We start from the raw sequence: 26,606 nt of genomic DNA, 5'->3' as shown, positions 1-26,606 counted from the left end.
GGTGGATAGAAAGCTGGCTAGATTGTCGGGCTCAACGGGTAGCGATCAATGGCTCCATGTCTACTTGGCAGCCGGTATCAAGTGGAGTGCCCCAAGGGTCAGTCCTCGGGCCGGTTTTGTTCAATATCTTCATAAATGATCTGGAGGATGGTGTGGATTGCACCCTCAGCAAGTTTGCAGATGACACTAAACTGGGAGGAGTGGTAGATACGCTGGAGGGTAGGGATAGGACACAGAGGGCCCTAGACAAATTAGAGGATTGGGCCAAAAGAAATCTGATGAGGTTCAACAAGGACAAGTGCAGAGTCCTGCACTTAGGACGGAAGAATCCCATGCACCGCTACAGACTAGGAACCGAATGGCTCGGCAGCAGTTCTGCAGAAAAGGACCTAGGGGTTACAGTGGACGAGAAGCTGGATATGAGTCAACAGTGTGCCCTTGTTGCCAAGAAGGCCAATGGCATTTGGGGATGTATACGTAGGGGCATTGCCAGCAGATTGAGGGACGTGATCGTTCCCCTCTATTCCACATTGGTGAGGCCTCATCTGGAGTACTGTGTCCAGTTTTGGGCCCCACACTACAAGAAGGATGTGAAAAAATTGGAAAGAGTCCAGCGGAGGGCAACAACAATGATTAGGGGACTGGAACACATGACTTATGAGGAGAGGCTGAGGGAACTGGGATTGTTTAGTCTGCGGAAGAGAAGAATGAGGGGGATTTGATAGCTGCTTTCAACTACCTGAAAGGGGGTTCCAAAGAGGATGGATCTAGACTGTTCTCAGTGGTAGCTGATGACAGAACATGGAGTAATGGTCTCAAGTTGCAGTGGGGGAGGTTTAGGTTGGATATTAGGAAAAACTTTTTCACTAGGAGGGTGGTGAAACACTGGAATGCGTTACCTAGGGAGGTGGTGGAATCTCCTTCCTTAGATATTTTTAAGGTCAGGCTTGATAAAGCCCTGGCTGGGATGATTTAGTTGGGGATTGGTCCTGCTTTGAGCAGGGGGTTGGACTAGATGACCCCTGAGATCCCTTCCATTCCTGATATTCTATGATTCTATGAACCTCCCAGGAAGTATCAGAGAGCACAACATAGCAGACAGAATGTCCTTCAATCATTCTCACACCAGTCTCTGGCCAAAATGTCATCCCCCTCAGACACAAACCAGTCCTCCCATTTACTTGGCATCCACATGCTGTTTGGTGGCCATCTAGGTAATTGCTTATCTCCATGGCACCTTATTACATTGGACTGATGGATTTATGACATCATCACCACTGGCTGTACAATTGAATTTCTGTCCATACCTACTACAAAATCTGCATCTCCATCTCTCTTCAGGGACACTTCTCACATGAGGATTCTTAGACAGGAGGTGTTCTCCCTACTCCAGCTGGGAGTTGTAGAGCCAATCCCTCCTCAGTACCAGGGGAAGGGCTTTTATTCAAGATACCCCCTCATCCCCAAAAAGAGGGGAACTTGGAGACCTATTCTAGACTTCAGACAACTGAATATCCTCATACATCATTCAAAATTCAGGATGATCACCCTTGCCTCCATAATCCTCTCTCTAAACAAGGGCAACACGGAGTGCAGCACTCAGTTTGAAGGATGGTTATTTCCACATAGACATTTATCTGCATACAGGAGGTCCTTGCACTTTACAGTGGGCCTAGAACATTATCAGTACAAAGTGCTTCCCTTTGGTCTCTCAGTGGCCACAAGGGTTTTCACAAAGATTTTATCTGTGGTAGCGGCTTACTTGTGTTGCCAGGGCATCCCAGTATTGCCTTACCTCAATGATTGGCTGCTCACAGGTCAGTCATACCAGGTTTTTGAAAGGCCTTGTCAGAACCTTTCCTTCAGTACTGAAACCAACACCAACTTGGGACCTTAGTCTTGTTACTCCTGGGGGGATTCTGTGCCAAAAAATTAAAAATTCTGCAAAATTCTGCAAATTTTATTTGTCAAAATAATACAATATAATCACACCAGTTTCAATTGTTTTGGTAAGTTATTTAAACTACAATACAGAAAAAAGTCACATTAACTATTCAGCATTTCCTGAACACTGAAGAATCTGAAGAAGTGAGGTTTTTACCCACGAAAGCTTATGCTCAAATAAATCTGTTAGTCTTTAAGGTGCCACCAGACTCCGTGTTGTTTTTGTGGATACAGACTAACACGGCTACCCCCGTGTTAACATGAAAGTTAAGTTCTTCTTCGAGTGTTTGTTCATGTCAATTCCAATCAGGTGTGTGCACATGCACAGTAGCCAGAGAATTTTTCACTTAGCAGCATCTCTGGGTCTGCCTGGGTGCCCCCTGGAGTCACGCCTTCATGGAGCTCAATATAGAGTGACAATAGCTGGAACTTCCCTTTGCTCTTGCTTCAGGGGATCCCGCTCCCAGCACGTCGTCTTCGGCGCAAAGTGCTCCGGCACCATCCTTGAAAGATCCGGCATCGAAGAAAGACATGGGCAAGGAAGTTCAGCACTGTTATGGAGCCCCTCGGGGGCACTCCAGCCTTCGGCACAGGTCCCAGTCACCGGCACAGAAGAAAAAGAGGTCAGAGAGAGGCAGATCCCCCTCAGACAGACCCAGGGACCAGCTACCAGTGGCATCTCAGTCGGGCCATGGCTCAGAGGCTCAGAGTGGGGCCACGTTGACACCTGCTCAAGCAAGGCAGTTGAATCCGGGCCCATCTCGCTCACTGAATCCATTGGAGCACCTGCCTCTCCCATCCACCCCGGAGGCTTTTGTGGCAGTGCAGGTCCTGCTCAGACTCACAATACCATTCTCACCACCAAGACAGGAAGGCGTGCCGGCGCCGCAGGCTCCATCCTGGCACCCTGGACAGTCTAAAGGGAAACGGGTGATGATGGCACACCGATCCTCATCACCTCAGCACCTCCATCAAGGGAGCACAGTCAGTCCCCTGGTTCTCGATGCTTTATGTTGAGAGGAGCTGTGCCACCCTGGTCCTCCTGTCCGAGTCGGAGTCAGACTCATATTGCTCTGAGTATAGTAGGAACAGAAGATCCACCTCTTGGCACCATAGGAGGTCCCACCTGACTCAGTGACCCTTTTGGACTCAGTGGGCCTTTCATTAAGCCCAGGGTTGGAGCCATGGGTCCCACTCAGGAACAGCAGCAGTGGCATCCGTGATGTTCATTCCACCACGATCAGTGACAGAGCCATTGCCTCGGTCATTAATGTCGACAGCTGTGATGCCACTCTCGGTATCAGCACCAGCCTCAACCACACCTTCGGCACCAGAGGCGTCAGTGACACAGATTGTGACTTAAGTGCACAATGTGCTTTTGGCACTGCCGACAGAACCAGTGCTGCCTCCATTATCAGCGCTGGCTGCGATGGCGCCTACAACAACCCCAGCGCACATGCTGCACCAGGCACCAGTGTGGGGCTCGGTGCCAGTACCAGCCCCCACACCTCTCACAGCACCGGGACCAGGCCAGCCTATTGCAGTCCCCCCAGGTTCATGAGATCCCTTGGGTGGGGATGGTAGGGAGCAACCACCTCCCCTAGTGGCCGCCGCCTCCTCCTCCTCACCAGATGAGGCCCTGGCGGGCACTTCAATTGCCCCAGCTCTGGAAGACTCCAGGGTGTTGCAGCAGCTGCTGCACTAGGTCACCTAGGGCTTGGGCATTAAAGTGGAGGAAGTTGTAGATGATGCAGACCCTATGTCAACATCCTGGCCCCTTCTGGCCCTTCCCGTATTGCCTTGCCATTAATCAAAACAATTAATGGACTTGAATAAGACCCTGTGGCAGAACCCAGCCTCACTGCCACCTACTGCAAAGCATAATGAATGCTGGTTCTTTGTGCCCTCCAAGGGCTACGAACATCTCTATTCCCACCCCCAGCCTGACTCTGGTGGTGGGTGCTGCTAATCAGCGGGAGAGGCAAGGCTTCCAAGGCCCTTCCCCCAAGAATAGGGATGCAAAAAAATTTGACTTTTTTGGACGAAAGGTTTACTCCATGGGGGGATTACAACTCTGAATATACAACCAGCAGGCCAGTGTCAGCAGGTACTCCTACAACACCTGCTCGGTGATGGCTAAATTCACGGAGTTGCTCCCCTCTGACTCCCGTACCGAGTTTTCGGCGTTGGTTGAGGAAGGGAGACTGATCTCAAGGACAGACAGCATTGACGGTGCAGATGCGACCACCAGGGTTATGGCCACAGGAGTGGCTCTGAGAAGGGGCTTGTGGCTCCAGGTTTCTGGCCTCCCATATGAGGTACAGCAAACCATTCAGGACCTGCCTTTCGAGGGTGAGACTCTTCTTAGAGAAAACTGTCAAAAGACTAAACAGCCTTAAAGACTCCAGAGCCATCCTCAGGTCACTGGGCCTCTATACACCTTCAACACAGCAGAGACACTTCCATCCACAGCCTCCTCAGCAGTTCAGTCATCAGAACTGCCAAGATGGTTCTAGAAGGAGAAATCGGAGTGGCAGGAGAAGACCATGTCAACTCTCTGGCCAGGGCTCGGGACAATCCAAGCCATCTTCAGGGGCCAAACCGGCCTTTGGAAGGTGCAGTCAAGGCCGGCACACCGGAGCAAGATCTGGATCCACCCCGCCTTACCTTTTTGTCCCAACTATCCGCTGGGTGCTCCACACAGTAGAGAGGGGATTCTCCATCCAATTCTGTGCCCTCCCGTCCTTTTACCTGCCTTCCCCGTCCCTCTTTAGGGACCCCTCTCACGAGCAACTCCTTATACAGGAGGTGCACTCACTCCTATCGCTAGGGGCAGTGGAAGAGATTTCTCAGGAGCAGAAGGGCAAGGGCTTTTATTCCCAGTATTTCCTAATACCAAAAGCCCATCTTGGACCTGCAAGAACTCAGCAAGTTCATGAAGAAACTCAAGTTCCGCATGGGCTCTTTGGCCTCCATCATCCCCTCACTGGATCCTGGTATGGCGTCCTTGATTGAAGGATGCGTATTTTCATATTGCAATCACTCAGCCCCAAGAAAGGACCTCAGGTTTGTGGTGAACAATACCCACTACCAATTCACAGTCCTTCCTTCTCTCACTTTTCCCAGACACAGAGAATCCTCTAGTCTTCAATTATGATTGTTGGGCTTACCATGCTCAGAAAACCACATAGACTTCAGATTTGTCAAAGATATTGGTGTCTGCACTGTTTTACCATATGCTGAGCTCTGGGGAAAGGCTACAGCTCCTTGACTTTAGCTAGCAGCTCCTGACCTGGACCTCAGTGGAGGCTCAGTGGAATACAGCTGTTGCTACTATTGCTGCCCACCAGTACCCTTATCCCTGAAGGCAAGAGAACTGTCCCCCATTACTACCCTAGAGATTAGTCTGACCAGGGAGGGCCCCTCATGGCATGAGCAGATAGGCTGAAGGTGCTTTTCATTATCGAGGAGTGAGTGAGGAGTTCACCTACAATACCTGAAAAGGGAAGATCACCATCCAGTATATCCGTGAACAAAAGGTAGGGGCTGTGGGGTTTGCTGCCAGAGATCGGTGAAAGGGGATCCCGCTATGAACCTGTTGAATTCTCTCCTCTACCCCCTGCACCACTCACTTGGAATGCAGCTGAGTCTTTTCTGACCCTGGCACCCCCAGTACGTATCAATTAGCTACCAGGTAGGAATGACAATTCCCAGTCTTATAGTACATCCTTTTTGGTTCTAATGTGAGTGGATAGCATCACATTAGAACTGGACCATGATGTCAAGGTTGAGATTCTCTTTTGCAAGACCCACTAGCTCTCTTTCAATGCTTAATACTTCGAAGAGTAAGACAAAAGCTGGAGAAATCACATTATTTCTGTCCAGGTTGTTTCATTTAAATTACTTGAGCAAATGGTAATGAAATTTGATTGTTAAAAGTTTGCATCTTGTCTTATATATTTGGTAGAATAATAATTATGTTTCCAAACTGCCTGTCTTTACAGATTTACCCAGCCAGACATAAACATGGATCCTCAGTTTAGACTATGGTTAAGTTCCACACCTGATCCTTCTTTCCCCCTACCTATCCTGCAGAAAGGTTTTAAGGTAAGGGCATAGGCGGCAAATAATGTGGGTTCCACCAATGTTTGGGCTTATATTTTCAGAGACATTCCATCCATAGGATGGACTGAGGCAACTGCCAACTCTCCCCAAGCAACACCAGGAGCGGGCAAGGCGGAGCAGAGAGGGGTAGGCTGGGGCCAGGCCACTCGCTGCTGCCAGCACCAGGCCCCCCGCTAATCTCCCAGGCCACTCTGGACCCCGTGTCCCCCTGAAGCGTGTGGCCCCCCCCAAAGTGCGGGACCTGGGGCAGTTGCCCTTGTCTGTCCTATGGATGAGACAGCTCTGCTTGGACCCATTCTGGGCACCACCAAAAATATTACTAGCCTGGCGCCCCTGGGTAAGGGTTGATATAATTTGCTAAAACACCACAATCAGAAAGTTGTTGTGGTTTTTGCTGTGAATACTCAATTTGAATATTTCAAATTTCTCATTCTAATATTAATATTATCTTAACAAGAAACAGAGCCAAACCAAAACTCTGCACTCCACCACCCAACCTTCATGAGGGAACTCAACTCCAGTTCCCCCAGTTTGTGCACTAAAGCCAGTGGTGAGCTGGAGCTGGTTCCCACTGGTTCACTAGAACCAGCTGTTAAATTTAGAAGCCCTTTTAGAACCCGTTGTTCTGCGAGGGACAACTGGTTCTAAAATGGCTTCTAAATTTAACCGGCCAAAAGTGGTGCCTTAGGCCACTGGGTGCTCCAGCTCTGGAGCACCCAAGGGGAAAATTTGGTGGGTGCAGAGCACCCACCGGCAGCTCCCCGCACCCGGCCCCAGCTCACCTCTGCTCCGCCTCCTCCCCTGAATGCGCCACCCTGCTCTACTTCTCCACCCCCGCAGGCTTCCCGTGACTCAGCTGTTCGCGTGGGAAGCTTGGGCAGGCTGAGAAGCAGGCCGCAGCTTCTGGCTCAGGCCCAGGGAGGCGTAGGTGAGCTGGGGTGGAGGGGGGGCGCGAGGAGGGCCGCCCACGCTGCAGCAGGTAACCCGGGCGGGGGAGAGGAGGGCGCCCAGGGGAACCGCTCCACGCCCCAGCTCACCTCCACCACCCTCGGCCTGAGCAGGAAGCTGCCGCTTGCTTCTCAGCCCTTCCCAGCTTCCTGCCAAACAGCTGATTTGCGGGAAGCCAGGGGAGGGGCAGAGAAACAGAGCGGGGTGGCTCATTCAGGGGAGGAGGCGGAGCAGAGGTGAGGTGAGCTGGGGCCAGGCACAGGGCGGGGACCTGCTGGTGGGTGCTCTGCACCCACCAAATTCTCCCTGTGGGTGCTCCAGCCCCAGAGCACCCAGGGAGTCGGCGCCTAAGGCGCCACTTTTGATGTGATCAGTGGGGGAGCGGCCACTCTCCCGGCTCCTGCCCTAGCTACGCTCCCCCACCCCTAGGAGCCAAAGGGACCTGCCGGATGCTTCCTGAGAGCTGTCCCAGGTAAGCATCTCCGGGACTCCCCACCTCGCCCCCCCAGCAGGTGCCTCTGGCTCTTAGGGGTGGGGTGGGCACCCACTAGGGTGGCCCACGAGATCCTCCTGCCCGGTTCTGGGGGCAGTCAGGGGACAGGGGAGGGGGGTGGATGGGGCTGGGTGGGGCGTCAGGGAACGCGGGGGAGTTGGATGGGGCGTCAAGGAATGCGGGGGAGTTGGATGGGGCAGGAGTCCATGGGGGTGGGCAACGACCCCCTTGTGGGGTGAGGAGGGAACCTGTTGTTAAGATTTTGGCAGCTCATCACTGCGTACAGCCCAATTCTACTCTGAACTAGATGGCCTTGTGTCAAGTTTCCTCCCCCACCCTGAACTCTAGGATACAGATGTGGGGACCTGGACGAAAACCTCCTAAGCTGACTTTCACCATTTTAGGTTAAAACTTCCCCAAAGTACAAATTAATTTTATCCCTTGTCCCTGGATTTCCACTGCCACCAAACTCTAACTGGGTTTACTGGGAAATGTAGTTTGGACACATCTTTCTCCCCCAAAATCCTCCCAATCCTTGCACCCCACTTCCTGGGGAAGGTTTGGTAAAAATCCTCACCAATTTGCATAGGTGACCACAGACCCAAACCCTTGGATCTGAGAACAATGAAAAGGCATTCAGTTTTCTTACAAGAAGACTTTTAATAGAAGTAAAGAAATCACCTCTGTAAAATCAGGATGGTAGATACCTTACAGGGTAATTAGATTCAAAACATAGAGAATCCCTCTAGGCAAAACCTTAAGTTACAAAAAGGACACACAGACCGAAATAGTCATTCTATTCAGCACAGTTCTTTTCTCAGCCATTTAAAGAAATCATAATCTAACACATACCTAGCTAGATTACTTACTAAAAGTTCTAAGACTCCATTCCTGTTCTATCCCCAGCAAAAGCAGCATACCGACAGACACAGCCCCTTTGTTTCTCTCCCTCCTCCCAGCTTTTGAAAGTATCTTGTCTCCTCATTGGTCATTTTGGTCAGGTGCCAGCGAGGTTACCTTTAGCTTCTTAACCCTTTACAGGTGAGAGGATTTTTCCTCTGGCCAGGAGGGATTTTAAAGGGGCTTACCCTTCCCTTTATATTTATGACACCTTGTTTCTCCATATAAAAAAGAGACATTTATAAAGACATTTATAAAGACCTGTCTGACTACTGAATATTTATTCCCTTCCCCCAAGTGAGCTGAATGTTATTCTTGCAGTAACAAGAAAAAGTCAGAATTCAAACATCCTGGATTTGTTTTTTAAATGTATTTTAAGTTCAAGAGTTTGATACAAGTGTATGTTGTAGCAATGAAATAAAATGAATGTGCTTTAAGAGAAGATGGTGTCACGAATAAAACACTTTCATCTCTTGTTTTCCTTGAAGAAATAAACAGAATTTTTATGGTCACATCTTTTCTTGGTGGATGAGTGCTCCATTTTCCACTCTTTTAATTTGAGTGGTTTTCTGGGAATATGTCATTTTATATACACACATCCTTTAAGGTCATTAGGTTTACTCATTCTTGTGGCTAAGAAGAGCTGGATGGTGCTGTTGGGTCAGCTAGAGGAGGCTATTTGAGAAGAATTTAAGGTGGTCCATCCCCCATAATGCCCTTAGCTCCTGCTCAAAGCAGGAGATTAAGCTTCACACTGCATTCACTTTTCAGAAGACTATCCGCTAAAAAAAAATCGGGTCTCAGTACTGCAGATAAATTGATTTGAGTTTCCTGTTAGGGCAACATAACAGCTGTGCTCCTTCTCAAAAGCGGTGGTTGTTCAATGGCAGAGATCCCACCGCAGAAATTTTTATAAAGTGCAGTAGTTCTTCATATATTACTTTGACTCTTTAGGCCCAAATTCAACACTTGCATGGTTTATTTCCACCTGCTCAATGCTTAATAGTTCCACTTTAATTCCTAAATTTATGACCACATGACTACCATGATGGCAAAAACAAAATAATCTCTGCTGAATATTGATACTCAACTTTCAGAAAAAAATTATTAATTATATATTTATATTGTTTATATTAAAATATTTCTTCAGAAGCAGTGTAATTGAAAACTAATGAGTTGTTTATTTACATTATATCCTACAGAATATTGTGTAATGTTTTCAGGAAAAATGCCCCGCTTATGCAAAAATGGTGAAAATAGTAGTGTCTAACCCACTGGTTTTCAGAGGGATAGTTGTAATCAGCCATCACTGAAATCACTTAGATTTCTTCAAGTGGCCTCTCTAGTCCCACTTGTGGGATTCAGTACCCCTGGCATCATGTTGCAGACTTTTTCTAGTGAATGGCATCCAGGAGAGGGGGAGTGGTCTCAGCTGCCCTTCCATTCATTTTTAACTGCTGAAGGTGTAGTGACCCTGAATCACATAGTGTGTGTGATGCTTTCCTCATCTTTTTCTTTCTTTTGTTTCTGTCCTTTGTGACTATTTTCTTTTTAATCAGTTAGATTAACAGCACAGGTTTCTTCAGTTTGAAGAATAAAGAATAAATGGTACCCAAGGGGCACAGGTATCATCTGGATGACCCGCAGGAGTGGGAAGGCCACCTCAAACTCGCCTACTGATAGGGGAGGCTCCTCAGGCCCAGTTCACTAAGTCTGGCAATGTGTAAATCCAGCATCAATTTTGCCATCCATTAACTTAAAGTGGCTGTGTTCCTGTCTTAAGCCAGGCCCATCTCCATGGTCTTATCTGGGTGAGCCCCATGCCAAGGTCCTGGTGCCAACCAGCACCAAGGTCCTTGGATCCCTCCTGGTCAATCTAATTCAGTACTGAGGTACCAACACAGGTGACATGCTGCCAAAGTCTCCTGATCCCTCCAGACTGACCTATTCATCACCAAAGTCAGCATCCTTGTCACGGTGTCAAAGTCCCTGTATTCCTCTGGGTCAGTCTAATTCCAGCATCCTTGATGTGTGCTAAGGGTTCCTTGGATTTCTCAGGGTCGACCTAATTTGATGCTGACATCCCAATACTGTTGATGTAGCATCAAAGCACCTGGATCCCTGTGGGTTGACCTATTAGCATTGAGGTTCTGGCACAGTTGATGAAGTGCCTAGGTCCCTGTATTCCCCCAAATTGACCTGAGGTCTCAGTACTGTTGATACATCCATTGCAGGCCTTCTGTCTTTTTTGTAGAATTTGCACAGCTGTTGCGTGAAGCCCTGTATGTAAATATATTGAAATAGAAATGTCCTTTGCTGAGGTCTGATGTGGGAGAATGAAATTATGATCACTTCCAACATTCTCTTGTATTGCAATCTACAGCTGATGCTCATGTTGGTAGTTTGCAGTCCTTGTTCACGTAGACTTCCTCAGGGGTTATACATCTTTCTAATCTCTCACAAGTGGGAATATATGGAGGCCAGCTGAAGAGGAAAGAGAGGTTACTTACCAATAAGTGTTGTTCTTTGAGAGTATTGCTGCTGTATATTCATACTCCCTACTCACCTTCCCCTCTTCTTTGGAGTCTCAGGTAAAGAATTCCAAAAGTGGCAAAGGAATTGAAGGGTGGTTGGGGCCGCACCCTCTTTTATACCCTTGGAATCCTCCACAGAGGGAGCAGGGGGTAAACGGGTAGCATGACAGGTTTGGCTAGTCAGACCTACGAGTCAGAGTTAGGAGTCAGTAAACCAAGTCAAGGGTCAGAATCAGAGGTGGAAGTCAGAATCAAAGACTGGGGCATGGATCAGGAACAAGGCAGGAAAGCAAGTTCAGAAATACCAGAATCAGGAGCAGGCAGGGAAGCAGGAACCAGGGACAAGTCAGGAAAGCATGGCTCAGGAGTCAGGCAAAAAGGCAGGGTTCAATGTAGCAACTACCCAGTTGCACAGATAACTTTCTTGTCTCCTTCTGGTTTAAATAGCACAGCCAGACCAATAGGTGGGGCTGGGCACTCATCCAATCAGGACTTTGATTGCCAATGCCTTTGTTGGGGCTAGGGTTCCATTAGCCACTGAGCCCACCAGTTACTAGCAAGCCTCCAGATGGTAGCCAAAATGCAAAGGTTGCTTGGGGACCCGAGGAACGTGGTTCAAGACTCGTGGATCCTTATGGGGGTCAGGTGACTGGCACCAATGGATGTTGATCACTAGTAAAATTCCACAGCTCAACACAAGGAGTATTATATCTTACAAGTGTGAGGGACAACACTTTCCAAGAACAACAGTTACTTGTAAGTAATCTCTCTTTCTTTCCAATTGATCATATCCAATTCAATAACTAATCCACTAAAAAAAGAGTAAAAGGGTTTTGTTAGATTTCATCAATCTGCCTGCAGCATATTAGTTAGAAAATATAATAATAGTAATACACTTGCCTTGTTTCCCTCTTTTCTTTTTTTAAAGATGGCAATAGAACCACCTCAGGGTCTGAAGGGAAAATTACTTCAGACATTTGGATACAGTGGCAGTGGAGAGGTAACGGAAATTATCTTCAACAAGCCTGAATGTGGCTTATCATGGAAGAAGCTGGTGTTCAGCTTGTGTTTCTTCAATGCTGTAGTCCATGAAAGAAAAAAATATGGAGCTTTGGGCTGGAATGTCCCATATGAATTTAACTCTTCTGATTTAGAAGTAAGTATTTTAAAAAAAAAAAAAACCCAAAGAAAACAAACAAAAAGTTATCTGGAACTCTAATTCCTAGGTTCATGAATGCTTATGCTAGAGATGGGTCTGAACTGGTTTCCCAAGTACACAAATTCAGTGTCTCAGGCCCATGATTAGCTTATGCTGTACTTTGATTCTAAGTTTGCCTCCCAGGAACTATTCAGTTTCTGGGAGACAAAATCCCAATAAGTTTAAAATAAAAAGTAAACTTTCCAGGGTCAGACCTGGGAAGAACCCAGTGATCATTAAGTATTTATAGATGTATCTGAAAAAGAGAAGATTATGGAAGACCACCATGTATCATTTTTCCCTACAATACAGGAAGGGTACCCCATATTCCTTCCAATACCACTAGTGGTATGGATCATGAAAACTCTGTGGAGAAACAAAGACTCCATAATTCCTGAAGCCAACAGGTAATTGTTCTTCTTTGATCACTGCACATGTGGATCCCACTCATGGTGTGTTGGGCACCCCAGCGCAATAGTTTGCAATATTTTCACTAGCAGTGTGCAGCAGGGCTCGCATTCACACTCTGCGTGCCCTCATGCTCCCCTTCCCAAGGGTATAAAGAGCCTGAGACCCTAACTTCCACTCAGTTCTTTGCAACCACCCTAGGCAGAGCAGATGGAACAACATGAATATCCATTTTATAGTTACTTGTTGCTTAGAGAGGGTAGTAGTTACTTTTTAGTAATTGGAACTTAGTAACACTAATGAATTCTGTTATTCTACTTTTTTAAAAGATACATTTTAATTTTGTTTTTTATTCTCCTCAGGCAGTAGGTTTTTAGTTTAGATACAACAGCGCTGAGCTCTATGGTGATAATTGAACCTACCAATTTACCCTAATTGTGGGCTCAACTGTAAAAAGTATGTGAACGTTCAAAAGATGTCACAGTAACAGATAATAACAAATGTTGATAGGAAACATTACAAAAGGGAGACTGAATTAGTCCAAACTAAATGGAAGTTATGGGGCCTCATCATAAGCAGCTTGATATCCTCCACCTCCAGAGGCCCTTATAGACTTACCTGTTAATGAGGCTCTTTTAGATCTAGCAAAGATTGTTTGGCAAACACTAGCTTCCATTCCCCCTACATGTAAAAGAGCAGACAGGAAGTATTACATCTCAGCAAAGGACTCAGAGTTTTTATTTTCCCACCTCTCACTTAACTCCCTGATAGTAGATGTGGTGAAGGAATGTGGTGGGCAGCACCATGCTAAATCAGCACCACATGATAAAGATCACAAGTGCCTGGATCTATTAGGAAGAAAGGCTTACTCCTCAGCCTCTCTTCAGTTCAGAATTGCCAATTATTAGGCCTTGATGGCAAAATATTACCACATCTGCTTTACCAAACTCACCTCCTTTGTCAACCACCTATTAGCAGAACACAGGGAGCAGTTTTAAGTGATTGTGGCAGAGGCCTGACTATTGGCTAGAACAATGTTGCAAGCCTCCCTTGATGCTGCTGATGCCACCACTCTTTCAGTTGCCACAGCAGTGGTAATGAGAAGAGCCTCCTGGCTCCAGCTCTCTGGTTTCCCTAAGGAGGTTCAAACCATGGTCAAGAACCTTCCTTTCAATGGTTCTAAATGGTTCACAGATTTGATGGATGAGCCTCTGTGAATATTGAAGGATTCCAGAGTGACTTTGCATTCTCTTGGCATTTATACCCCTTCATACAAGAGAAAACTCGGCAAGTCTCAGACAGCACAAAGATCCCGCCCAATCCAATTCGTCCCCCCTCAGAGGGCAAATGAACCACAGGTGCCGACTTTTCTAAATGTTGGGGGGTGCTCAACCCCAGGCCCTACCCCCACTCCACCCTTCCCTAAAGGCCCCACGCAAGTTCCTCCTCTTCCTGCTTCACCCCTGCCCTGCCTCTTCCCCCACTCAACCCCCACTCCACCCCTGTCCCGCTTACTCCCCCTCCCTCCCAGCCTCCTGCCTGCACGTCGCAAAACAGCTGATTGTGGTGGGTGGGAGGTGTGGGAAAGGAGGGAGGGGAAGGCGCTGATATGACCATGGGGCCCTTGGTGGGGGGGAGCTGATAGGGGAGCTGCCGGTGGATGCTCTGCACTCACCATTTTTTCCCCGTGGGTGCTCCTGCCCCAGAGCACCTACAGAGTCAGCGCCTATGATATGAACCACGCCTAAGAAGGCAGAGGTTTCAGAGAAGGAAACTATCCACTTCTCAGCCTTCTGCCTCACACCCATCCACTTCCAAACAGCAATTTTGGCATGTCTGTTGACAGTGTGAACTACCATCCTCATCCTCTCCTGCTGCACCAGTTCACGAGCCTTCCTTCCTTTGGCAAACACCTTCAGGACTTTAAGCGAGCCTGGGAGTTAATCACTACAGACAAGTGGGTCTTGGAGATCTTTTCCACAGATTATTCAATACACTTAACTTCACTTCCCCCTTCTCCATCCCTCTTCAGGGACGTCTTTAATGAGAGCATGCTTCACCAAGAAATAGACACTATCTTATGTTTGGGAGCTCTAGAATCAGTCCCCATGCAGCACAGAGGGAAGGGGGTTTATTCAAGGTACTTCCTGGTATCAAAAAAGAGTGGAGGTTGGATACTCATCCTAGATATGAGACTACTCAACATCTATGTGAAGGTGCGGAAATTCAAAATAGTGATGTTTGCAGTGATAATTCCTTCACTAGAGCAAGGGGATTGGTTTTCAGCCCTCAAACTTCAAGACACTGTTGGCTTAGTGTGATGGGGTGGACTAGGCTCTGAGGCCCCCTGCTGCAGGCTTTGTGACCCTGTCACACCCCACCCCAGAAAAGGGCAGTAGAGAGGTCCTCCAACCTGCCTAGAGCAGCTAATCAGGGCCCAGCACACTAGTATAAGAAGAGCTGCAGGGCCAGTACAAATTCAGTTCCTTGGTAGAGCTGGAGGGGGCATGGATGGTGTGTGGCTGGCTGAGGGAGCTGCACACATGAGGTAGTTCTGCCAGAACCGGGAAGAGCGAGAAGGAGCCTTAGGCTGCTTGCAGGGATTCCATCAAGACAAGGCCCTGAAGTAAGGGTGAAGATGCCACAGGGAAGTGGCCCAGGGAATTAGAGCAGCAGCGCAACTTATATAAAGGGACACAGCAACAGCTGCTATTTACAGGGTCCCTGAGCTGGGACCTGGACTAGTGGGCGGGCACCTCGGTCCTCCCAACCCCCCATTAGTCACTGAGGGAAGTGGCCTGGACTTAGAGGCACCTCAGAGGGGAAACTGAACTGTAGTGGCCCAGCTGAAGACCTGGGGCCAGAAAGGCCCTGAGAGGGCAAACACATTGCCTTCAGGGAAGGAGCCCTGAGGCACCTCTCTATTCCAGAGCAGGGACAAACTGAGAGAGGCATTACAGAGGGCACTGAAAAGGCCCCTGTAGACAGACTGTGTATGATTTGGCCACAGGACTGAGTCACTGAAGACCCACCAAAGAGAGAAAGTGAGTGTGCACTTGGCCATGGGGTGCTCGCGAGACGTGAGTGTGCCTTTGTTAAACTTAGAAATTACAAATTGAAGGCACAAAGACTGCTAGCAACAGTGCATATTTCCACATCACTATGCATCTAGCCATTCATCCCACAAATGGTTCCTCCTCTTTGTTATTGGCCAGGATTACTTTAAAAAATGAGTGCTCCCCTTCAGCCTATTATCTGCCCCAATGGTCTTTTCAAAGATCATATCAGTGGTAGCAGCCCAACTCCACAAGAAAGGCCTCTTCCTCTAATTGGGTCTACAACTGAATATACAAAAATCAACATTGACCCTGGAACAGAGCCCAAAATTCATAGAGGCACAATTCAGTGATGGCAAGAGCCTACCTTTCTCAACACAGGTTCGTAGCCCTCACCAATGTAGCAAACATGATTCAACTCAGTCCACAAACCATGGTCAGGAACTACATTCAATTACTGAATTACATGTCAGCCACCAACTTCAGTACACCAGACTTTGAATGCACTGCTTCCAAGGATGACTCAGAACCGTTTACTTGCTCCCCAGACACAGTCTACATATGCTCCTTTCCATACCTGCCTTTGTGAAACAATCTCTCAATTGGTGGAAGAACCATCACAATGTGTGCACAGGAGTTCCATTCACAAATCCTTCCCCAATGGTCTTATAACAATGGATACCTCTCTGTTAGGCTGGGGAGCACATCTAGAAACTCACATGATCCAAAGCAAGGAGATGATGCTACATATCAATCTCCTGGAACTCAGGGCAGTAAGATGCACCGGTCTCTGATTCCTACTGCTAATCAAAGGCAAGCACATAAAAATCATGATGGAAAATATATCATGCACGTTTTACATTGACCTCCAGGGGGGAGCAAGTTCCCCATCCCTTTGCACCAAGGCAGTCAGAGTTTGGAATTGGTGCATACAAAACCGTATTACTATCACAACAGCCTGTCTAGCAGGAATCCAGAATATTACTGTGGATGCACTCAGCAGACACTTCTTCCAAGACCATGAATGGGAAATAAATCCCAACATATTACATCCCATATTCCACCAGTGGGGCACTCTCCAGATAGATCTGTTCACCACAGAAGCAAACAAGAAATGCACCCACGTATGCTCGAGGAGCGGATTGGGTTCCGAATCCTTAAGGGATGCTTTTCAGCTTCAGTGGTCATCAACCCTACTGTATATGTTCCCTCCAACTCCTCTAATAGGAAAGACATTGCTCAAAACAAAAAAAGAATAGGGCCAAGTCATCCTAATAACCCCCACCTAGCCCAGGCAAATGTGGTTTCCTTACTTCCTACAGCTGGCTGTTTGCTGTCTAATCATTCTTCACAACACTCCCCACCTCCTCTCCTAAGACCGCGGGAGAATTCTTCACCCCAATTTCAAGATGTTTCCTCTCAAACATGATTAAGAGAGGGCTCACTGGGGTAGAGATCACCTGTTCAGCAAGTAAAAAGAGTGCTACTACACCCTAGGAAACAATCTACTTGCTACATGTATTGTCAGAAATGGACACATTTTGCCAGTTGGTGTGGCCATAGACAGCATTCACCAATGATTGCATCACTTCCAGATATACTAGATTATACCTTAGCCCTAAAAACTTCCGGTTTATTGATTAGTTCAATAAGAGTCCACCTGGTAGCCATCACAGCCTTTCACACACCCCCATTCAGGGCTGTTCTATCTTTAGCCTCCTAACCACAGGATGGTTCCTAAAAGGGCTTGGAAACCTCTACCCAGTGGTCCAACATCCATCTCCAATATGGGACCTCAATCTGGTCCTTAAATGCCTCACAAGACTTCCTTTTGAACCTCTGGCTTCTTGTTCACTACTCCATCTGTTGACAAAGACACCATTTCTGATAGCCATCACGTTGGCATGATGGTTTGGTGAGCTAAAGGCCCTGATGGCATATCCCCTTTTCGCATTGTTTTTTAAGGACAAGGTCACGCTTCGACCTCACACCAAATTTTTACCTAAGATCTCTTCTGCATGCCACCTCAGTCAGACAATTCACTTGCCCGTCTTCTACTTCATACTGCATCTGAACCCCCAGGATGCAGTACTGCATACCCTGGATGTCAGAAGAGCTCTGGCCTTTTGTCTAGACAGAACAAAACCCTTCAGAAAGACCGAAAAGTTATTCATCTTGATAGCAGACAGATCAAAGGGGTTGGCACTTTCTAGCCAAAGACCTTCCAAATGGATTTCACACTGCGTTAACTCCTGCTACCCATCTCATAACACTGAGCCGCCCTCACTCATATACACCTATTCAACAAGGTTCGTCGCCTCCTCCACGGCCTTCCTTAATAACGTACCAATCATCAAAATATGTAAAGCTGCCACTTGGGCTTCTGTGTGTACGTTCTCTGAACACTATGCAATCACCCATGACTCCACTGTGACACGATATTCAGCTCGATTGTACTTTCTGCTGTACTGGATTCAACTCAGAAGCCCCCTCCACCTTAGAGCGTACTGCTCAGTAATCACCTAGAGTGGAGTACCCATAGGGACACACATCTCGAAGGACAGTTACTGCACAGGGTGAGTAACCATTTCTTATCCCATCAATAAAAGGATTGCCATCATCCGATTCCTCTTTAGACTTCAGCAGGAAGCCTTCACTGAAGAATAGAGCAAGTCAGCAACAAAAAAAACAATAACAGTAAAGGCAATACAAACTAGCCTTATGAATGTAAAGATTTAACTCCTAATTACTTTCCTTGGTATCCTCCAAGTTGGGTGAATGTGTGTCACCCATAAGATCCTCAACTGTGGCATATTGACCCCCATGATCACAGTATCTGCAACATTCAGGATGAGTTCCCCACAATACATGGAGCATACATGTAAGTCACTTAATTCAAGTTCTTGAGTGTCACATCATTCTCCTGCTTAGATTGTGGAATCAGAAAATCAACAGAATTATAGTGATAAAGATTTCCATACCTACTCAACTGGCGATGTGCCAACCAATCACTCTCCAGCCTGTTCCTCATTTCCTCTCTCAGGACACTAGCTAGGTACACCACCCCAATCTCCAGCTCAAGGCATGGCCCTTTGCTAGTTCCAAAGCTTGGAAATGGTCTGTTCGGAGTATATAAAGGTGATACTGTTACATCTCAGGAAGCAAACTACTTTCACATGTATGTTCAAAGGTGGAAGAGATTCTAACTCTGGTGACTTGAGACGCAGTACTTCTACATCCTCTCCACTACCACTTGTGTGAGATTACATCCTAGAACTAAAGATGTCAGGATTATCTGCAAACTCCATAAAGGTGCATCTTGCAGCCATCACTGTCTTCCATCATAAGATAGAGGGTTGTTCTGGTTTTGCTGATCCTTTCACAAGAAGAATTCTCAAGGGAATGAGTAACCTCTTCCCAGAAATCAAATGACCTACATCGGTATGGGATCTCAACCTTGTCCTCAGGTGCCTTACAAAGCCTCCCTTTGAACCCATGCCCATCAGCTCTCTTCATGAAAACCACATTCCTAGTATCCATTACTTCCGCTCGGAGAGTGGTAGAGATAGGGGCTCGAATGGCATAACCTCCCCTCCCCCCCGTTTATAATCTTTTTCAGAGACAAGGTTACACTATGACCGTACCCCAAGTTCCTACCAAAAATACCTTCAGACTTTCATATAAACCACACTGGGACAAAAGGGAGGCGACATTACACACATGATGTCAGGAGACCACTAGCCTTCTATTTCGATAGCACTAAGTCCTTCAGGAAAGCTCCCATACTATTTCTCTCCATTGCAGACAGAGCTAAGAGATCCTCAATTGGTAAACAAAGACTGTCTAGATGGATATCGGACTGCATTACCTATTGCTATCATTCTCACAACATTCAGCCTCCTCCTAGGGGATGAATGCACTCCATGAGATCTCTCTCCACTTCCACAGACTTCCTCAAAAACATTCCAGTCACAGAAATGTGCAGAGCACTGACTTGGACATCTGCTCATACATTTGCTGAACGTCATGCAGAATCAATGTCCAATGCCATATTTGGTCCACTGTCTTATCCTCAATTCTAGACTCAATTCCTAAGCCCCACCCCTCCATTGGGGCACTGCTGCGGAGTCACCTGCAGTGGAGCACCTGTAGGGACTCGAAGAAGATAAGTTTACTCACCTTGTGCAGTAACTGTGGTTCTTCAAGATGTATGTCCCTGTGGGTGCTCCACTACCTGCCCTCCTCCTGCTTGCTTGGAGTTCTTACCAATAAGCTCTGTGATAGAGAAGGAACTGAGGATGGTTTGCCTGCAAAGCGCTATATAGCCCTGATGCAGGGCATAAGACGAGGAGAAAGCAGAGTCAAATGGACACTGCTACCTAAAATCTCTGATCTGAGGCACAGAAAGTGCAAATACACCTATTGGCGCACCAATATTTTATTTTAATCTGTTTTTATAGTTAGTATGCAGCTAGGAGGGTGTTCTTGAAGGATTCACCTATATCATGAGGTTCTGATGATGATAACATAACCACAGGAAGAAAAGGAGTACTTGTGGCACCTTAGAGACTAACCAATTTATTTGAGCATGAGCTTTCGTGAGCTACAGCTCACTTCATCGGATGCATACCGTGGAAACTGCAGAAGACATTATATACACAGAGACCATGAAACAATACCTCCTCCCACCCCACTCTCCTGCTGGTAATAGCTTATCTAAAGTGATCATCAAGTTGGGCCATTTCCAGCACAAATCCAGGTTTTCTCACCCTCCGCCCCCCCCCACACACAAACTCACTCTCCTGCTGGTAATAGCCCATCCAAAGTGACCACTCTCTTTAACAAGAGTCAAGTTAAAGTAACAGTACTAATGCTTAACTTCAATCTTTTCCTCCAAAGGTTTCCATACAGATCTTGGGGATGCTTCTGGCAAACAAAGAAGAGATTCCTTGGCAAGCAATGTGTTATCTGACTGGAGAGGTAGTCTATGGAGGTCGTGTGACTGACCACTGGGACCGTCGTTGCTTGCTCAGCATTCTGAACAATTTCTATAACCCTGTTGTATTGCAGGAGGGTTTCGCTTACTCTAGTGATGGGGTAGGAAAAATATTTTATCTCTCACTATTCTCAAGTGTTGTAATAAGTTGTAGCTTTATACTGCATCAAATATTTTCAGCCTTATAAATTACTGAACTTCAGAATATGGGTTTCCAAATCTAAATTTTGAACAGCAATTAATTGTTAAACTTTACTATGGCACAGAAGGCTCTCATCATTCAGATTAAAATTGTATACATGCACTTGTATATGTTTTTTGGAAATGGTTGGTGAAATACAGTATACTTAGTTGCATTGATCTGAATTACAGTGGCACACTTTGATTACCATACTTGTATGAATTTTTGTAAATAAAATAAGAGCTCAAGGTGCATCTCTATGGTCAAAATGCACCACTGTCATTTTATGCGTTTGCATGTGACTGACTTAGTGGCAAACTTCTGGAAATGAGCAACAGAAGGATTTATTTGCACACTGTTAGCTCCTGGGTCCTGCTTTGCTGTGGTACCAATAACAAAATGACCCCCCACATTTTTTAAAAAAATCATGTGATGTGATGTTTAACTACAAAGGGGTATTGAAAAATGGCACAGTGTGGTAGTGAGATTACAATCACACTTTAAAATACATTATAATGTCTTATAATTATAGTCAGATATATGTACTGGGATATGAAATGGCATTTGATCCTTTTAAGATCCTCTAGCTAAGCAGGGATACAGGCATTTACTCGGAAACAAGTTACCCCTGAGGAGCATGGGAATTTATTGTGAGTAGAAATTAAACTAAAGCCTGTTTATAGCAAAACCAATGTAGCATTTTTGAGAAAAAAAATTGATTCTTCAAGGGCTTCTGTGAATTCCCATTTAGGAGATCTAGCACCTCTAGCATCGATCTGCAGAATGATAGAAAAGAGTTACGTCGATTATGGAATGCAGGAGCGCTTTTGTGCTAGGATATCATCGGCTCCATTGACATAAGGGAGTGCATCCCCTTGACCATCTCAGTTCCTTAGCTGCCAAGAGCTAAATGGAACTATCTGTTGTGTCATAGTCCTGGTCTACACTAGGAATTGAGGTCGAATTTAGCAGCGTTAAATCGATTTAACCCTGCACCCATCCACACAACAAAGCCCTTTTTTTTACTTAAAGGGCTCTTAAAATCGATTTCCTTATTCCACCCCTGACAAGGGGATTAGCGCTGAAATCGGCCTTGCCGGGTCGAATTTGGGGTACTGTGGATGCAATTAGACGGTATTGGCCTCCGGGAGCTATCCCAGAGTGCTCCATTGTGACCACTCTGGACAGCACTCTCAATTCAGATGCACTGGCCAGGTAGACAGGAAAAGGCCCGCGAACTTTTGAATTTCATTTCCTGTTTGGCCAGCATGTCAAGCTCCATGATGGAGTCCCAGAATCGCAAAAGAGCTCCAGCATGGACTGAACGTGAGGTACGGGATCTGATTACTGTATGGGGAGAGGAATCTGCTATCAGCACTCCGTTCCAGTTTACGAAATGCCAAAACATTTGTCAAAATCTCCCAGGGCATGAAGGACAGAGACCATAACAGGGATGCGAAGCAGTGCCGCATGAAACTTAAGGATCTACGGCAAGCCTACCAGAAAACCAGAGAGGCAAACGGCCGCTCTGGGTCAGAGCCCCAAACATGCCACTTCTATGATGAGCTGCATGCCATTTTAGGGGGTTCAGCCACCACTACCCCAACCGTGTTGTTTAATTCCTTCAATGGAGATGGAGGCAACATGGAAGCAGGTTTTGGGGACGAGGAAGATGAGGAGGAGGAGGTTGTAGATAGCTCACAGCAAGCAAGTGGAGAAACCAGTTTTCCCAACAGCCAGAAACTGTTTCTCACCCTGGACCTGGAGCCAGTACTCCCCGAACCCACCCAAGGCTGCCTCCCGGACCCGCCAAGTGGAGAAGGGACCTCTGGTGAGTGTACCTTTTAAAATAGTATTCATGGTTGAAAAGCAAGCATGTTTAATGATTAATTTGCCCTGGCATTCACAGCCAGTACAGCTACTGGAAAAGTCTGTTAACGTGTCTGGGGATGGAGCGGAAATCCTCCAGGGACATCTCCATAAAGCTCTCCTGGATGTACTTCCAAAGCCTTTGCAAAAGGTTTCTGGGGAGGGCAGCCTTATTCCATCCGCCATGGTAGGACACTTTACCACTCCAGGCCAATAGCACATAGTCAGAAATCATTGCAGAGCAAAGCATTGCAGTGTATGTTTGCTGGCGTTCAAACAACATCCGTTCTTTATCTCTCTGTGTTATCCTCAGGAGAGTGATATCATTCATGGTCACCTGTTTGAAATAGGGTGCTTTTCTTACGGGGACATTCAGAGGTGGCCGTTCCTGCTGGGCTGTTTGCCTGTGGCTGAACAGAAATGTTCACCACTGTTAGCCACGGGGAGGAGGAAGGGGGGAAGGTTTAGCCACGTGGTTGGAGGAGGCAAAATGCGACCTTGGAACGAAAGCACATGTGCTATGTAGGTAATGTTAACAGCAAGGTTTACCGTGAAAGAGTGTACCCCTTCTTCTATAAAATGTGTCTTTTTAAATACCACTGTCCCTTTTTTTTCTCCAGCAGCTGCATGTGTTTCAAGGATCACAGGATCTTCTCCTTCCCAGAGGCTAGCGAAGATTAGAAGGCGAAAAAAACACACTCGTGATGAAATGTTCTCTGAGCTCATGCTGTCCTCCCACATTGACAGAGCACAGACGAATGCGTGGAGGCAGACAATGTCAGAATGCAGGAAAGCACAAAATGACCGGGAGGAGAGGTGGCGGGCTGAAGAGAGTAAGTGGTGGGCTGAAGAGAGGGCTGAAGCTGAAAGGTGGCAGCAGCGTGATGAGAGGAGGCAGGATTCAATGTTGAGGCTGCCGGAGGATCAAACTGATATGCTCCAGCATACGGTTGAGCTGCAGGAAAGGCAGCAAGAGCACAGACCACCGCTACAGCCCCTGTGTAACCAACCACCCTCCTCCCCAAGTTCCATAGCCTCCACACCGAGACGCCCAATAAAGCGGTTCGGGGGCCTCCGGCCACCCAGTCACTCCACCCCACAGGATTGCCCAAGCAACAGAAGGCTGGCATTCAATAAGTTTTAAAGTTTTAAACTTTTGAAGTGCTGTGTGGCCTTTTCCTTCCCTCCTCCACCAACCCTCCCGGGCTACCTTGGCAGTTATCCCCCTATTTCTGTGATGAATTAATAAAGAATGCATGAATGTGAAGCAACAATGACTTAGAATCATAGAATATCAGGGTTGGAAGGGACCCCAGAAGGTCATCTAGTCCAACCCCCTGCTCGAAGCAGGACCAATTCCCAGTTAAATCATCCCAGCCAGGGCTTTGTCAAGCCTGACCTTAAAAACCTCTAAGGAAGGGGATTCTACCACCTCCCTAGGTAACGCATTCCAGTGTTTCACCACCCTCTTAGTGAAAAAGTTTTTCCTAATATCCAATCTAAACCTCCCCCACTGCAACTTGAGACCATTACTCCTCGTTCTGTCATCTGCTACCATTGAGAACAGTCTAGAGCCATCCTCTTTGGAACCCCCTTTCAGGTAGTTGAAAGCAGCTATCAAATCCCCCCTCATTCTTCTCTTCTGCAGGCTAAACAATCCCAGCTCCCTCAGCCTCTCCTCATAAGTCATGTGTTCCAGACCCCTAATCATTTTTGTTGCCCTTCGCTGGACTCTCTCCAATTTATCCACATCCTTCTTGTAGTGTGGGGCCCAAAACTGGACACGGTACTCCAGATGAGGCCTCACCAATGTCGAATAGAGGGGAACAATCACGTCCCTCGATCTGCTCGCTATGCCCCTACTTATACATCCCAAAATGCCATTGGCCTTCTTGGCAACAAGGGCACACTGCTGACTCATATCCAGCTTCTCGTCCACTGTCACCCCTAGGTCCTTTTCCGCAGAACTGCTGCCTAGCCATTCGGTCCCTAGTCTGTAGCTGTGCATTGGGTTCTTCCGTCCTAAGTGCAGGACCCTGCACTTATCCTTATTGAACCTCATCAGATTTCTTTTGGCCCAATCCTCCAATTTGTCTAGGTGCTTCTGTATCCTATCCCTCCCCTCCAGCGTATCTACCACTCCTCCCAGTTTAGTATCATCCGCAAATTTGCTGAGAGTGCAATCCACACCATCCTCCAGATCATTTATGAAGATATTGAACAAAACCGGCCCCAGGACCGACCCTTGGGGCACTCCACTTGATACTGGCTGCCAACTAGACATGGAGCCATTGATCACTACCCGTTGAGCCCAACAATCTAGCCAGCTTTCTACCCACCTTATAGTGCATTCATCCAGCCCATACTTCCTTAACTTGCTGACAAGAATACTGTGGGAGACCATGTCAAAAGCTTTGCTAAAGTCAAGAAACAATACATCCACTGCTTTCCCTTCATCCACAGAACCAGTAATCTCATCATAGAAGGCAATTAGATTAGTCAGGCATGACCTTCCCTTGGTGAATCCATGCTGGCTGTTCCTGATCACTTTCCTCTCATGCAAGTGCTTCAGGATTGATTCTTTGAGGACCTGCTCCATGATTTTTCCAGGGCCTGAGGTGAGGCTGACTGGCCTGTAGTTCCCAGGATCCTCCTTCTTCCCTTTTTTAAAGATTGGCACTACATTAGCCTTTTTCCAGTCATCCGGGACTTCCCCCGTTCGCCACGAGTTTTCAAAGATAATGGCCAATGGCTCTGCAATCACAGCCGCCAATTCCTTCAGCACTCTCGGATGCAACTCGTCCGGCCCCATGGACTTGTGCACATCCAGCTTTTCTAAATAGTCCCTAACCACCTCTATCTCCATAGAGGGCTGGCCATCTCTTCCCCATTTTGTGATGCCCAGCGCAGCAGTCTGGGAGCTGACCTTGTTAGTGAAAACAGAGGCAAAAAAAGCATTGAGCACATTAGCTTTTTCCACATCCTCTGTCACTAGGTTGCCTCCATCATTCAGTAAGGGGCCCACACTTTCCTTGGCTTTTTTCTTGTTGCCAACATACCTGAAGAAACCCTTCTTGTTACTCTTAACATCTCTGGCTAGCTGCAGCTCCAGGTGCGATTTGGCCCTCCTGATATCATTCCTACATGCCCGAGCAATATTTTTATACTCTTCCCTGGTCATATGTCCAACCTTCCACTTCTTGTAAGCTTCTTTTTTATGTTTAAGATCCGCTAGGATTTCACCATTAAGCCAAGCTGGTCGCCTGCCATATTTACTATTCTTTCGACTCATTGGGATCTTTTGTTCCTGTAACCTCAACAGGGATTCCTTGAAATACAGCCAGCTCTCCTGGACTCCTTTCCCCTTCAAGTTAGTCCCCCAGGGCTCTGCAAGTGGTGATTGAAGGGAGGTGAGGAGGGTGGTTAGCTTGCAGTGTAGTAGAGTGAACCAAGGAGTGGGAAGGGTTTCATGAAGGAGAAACAAATAGAACTTTCACACCGTAGCCTGGCCAGTCATGAAACTGGTTTTCAAAGCTTCTCTGATGCGCACCGCTCCCTCCTGTGCTCTTCTAACCACCCTGGTGTCTGGATGCGCGTAACCAGCAGCCAGGTGATTTGCCTCAACCTCACACCCTGCCATAAACGTCTCCCCCTTACTCTCACAGATATTGTGGAGCGCACAGCAAGCAGTAACAACAATGGGAATATTGGTTTTGCTGAGGTCTAACCGAGTCAGTAAACTGCGCCAGCACGCTTTTAAACATCCAAATGCACATTCTACCACCATTCTTCACTTGCTCCACCTGTAGTTGATTACTGTCCAGGCTTCTTGTGTATGGCTTCATGAGCCATGGCATTAAGGGGTAGGCTGGGTCCCAAAGATAACTATAGACACTTCAACATCCCCAACGGTTATTTTCTGGTCTGGGAATAAAGTCCCTTCCTGCAGCTTTT

General features: G+C 47.0%; 1 protein-coding gene across 1 annotated transcript in view; it reads left to right on the top strand.

Annotated features, from left to right (window-relative positions):
• Positions 1-26,606, top strand: part of DNAH14 (dynein axonemal heavy chain 14) — a 476,940-nt gene that overhangs the window by 414,704 nt on the left and 35,630 nt on the right. Inside the window, exons 82-84 of the mRNA XM_084624945.1 lie at positions 5,949-6,051; positions 11,873-12,100; positions 20,506-20,703. Of these exons, the coding sequence (XP_084481071.1) occupies positions 5,949-6,051; positions 11,873-12,100; positions 20,506-20,703 (529 nt within the window). The remainder of the gene's footprint in view (positions 1-5,948; positions 6,052-11,872; positions 12,101-20,505; positions 20,704-26,606) is intronic.

The sequence above is a fragment of the Lepidochelys olivacea genome, assembly GCF_965140295.1.
Source record: "Lepidochelys olivacea isolate rLepOli2 genome assembly, chromosome: 3".
Taxonomy (NCBI): domain Eukaryota; kingdom Metazoa; phylum Chordata; order Testudines; family Cheloniidae; genus Lepidochelys; species Lepidochelys olivacea.
The sequence above is the reverse complement of the archived record's forward strand: the minus strand, read 5'-3'. Positions and strand labels throughout refer to the sequence as shown.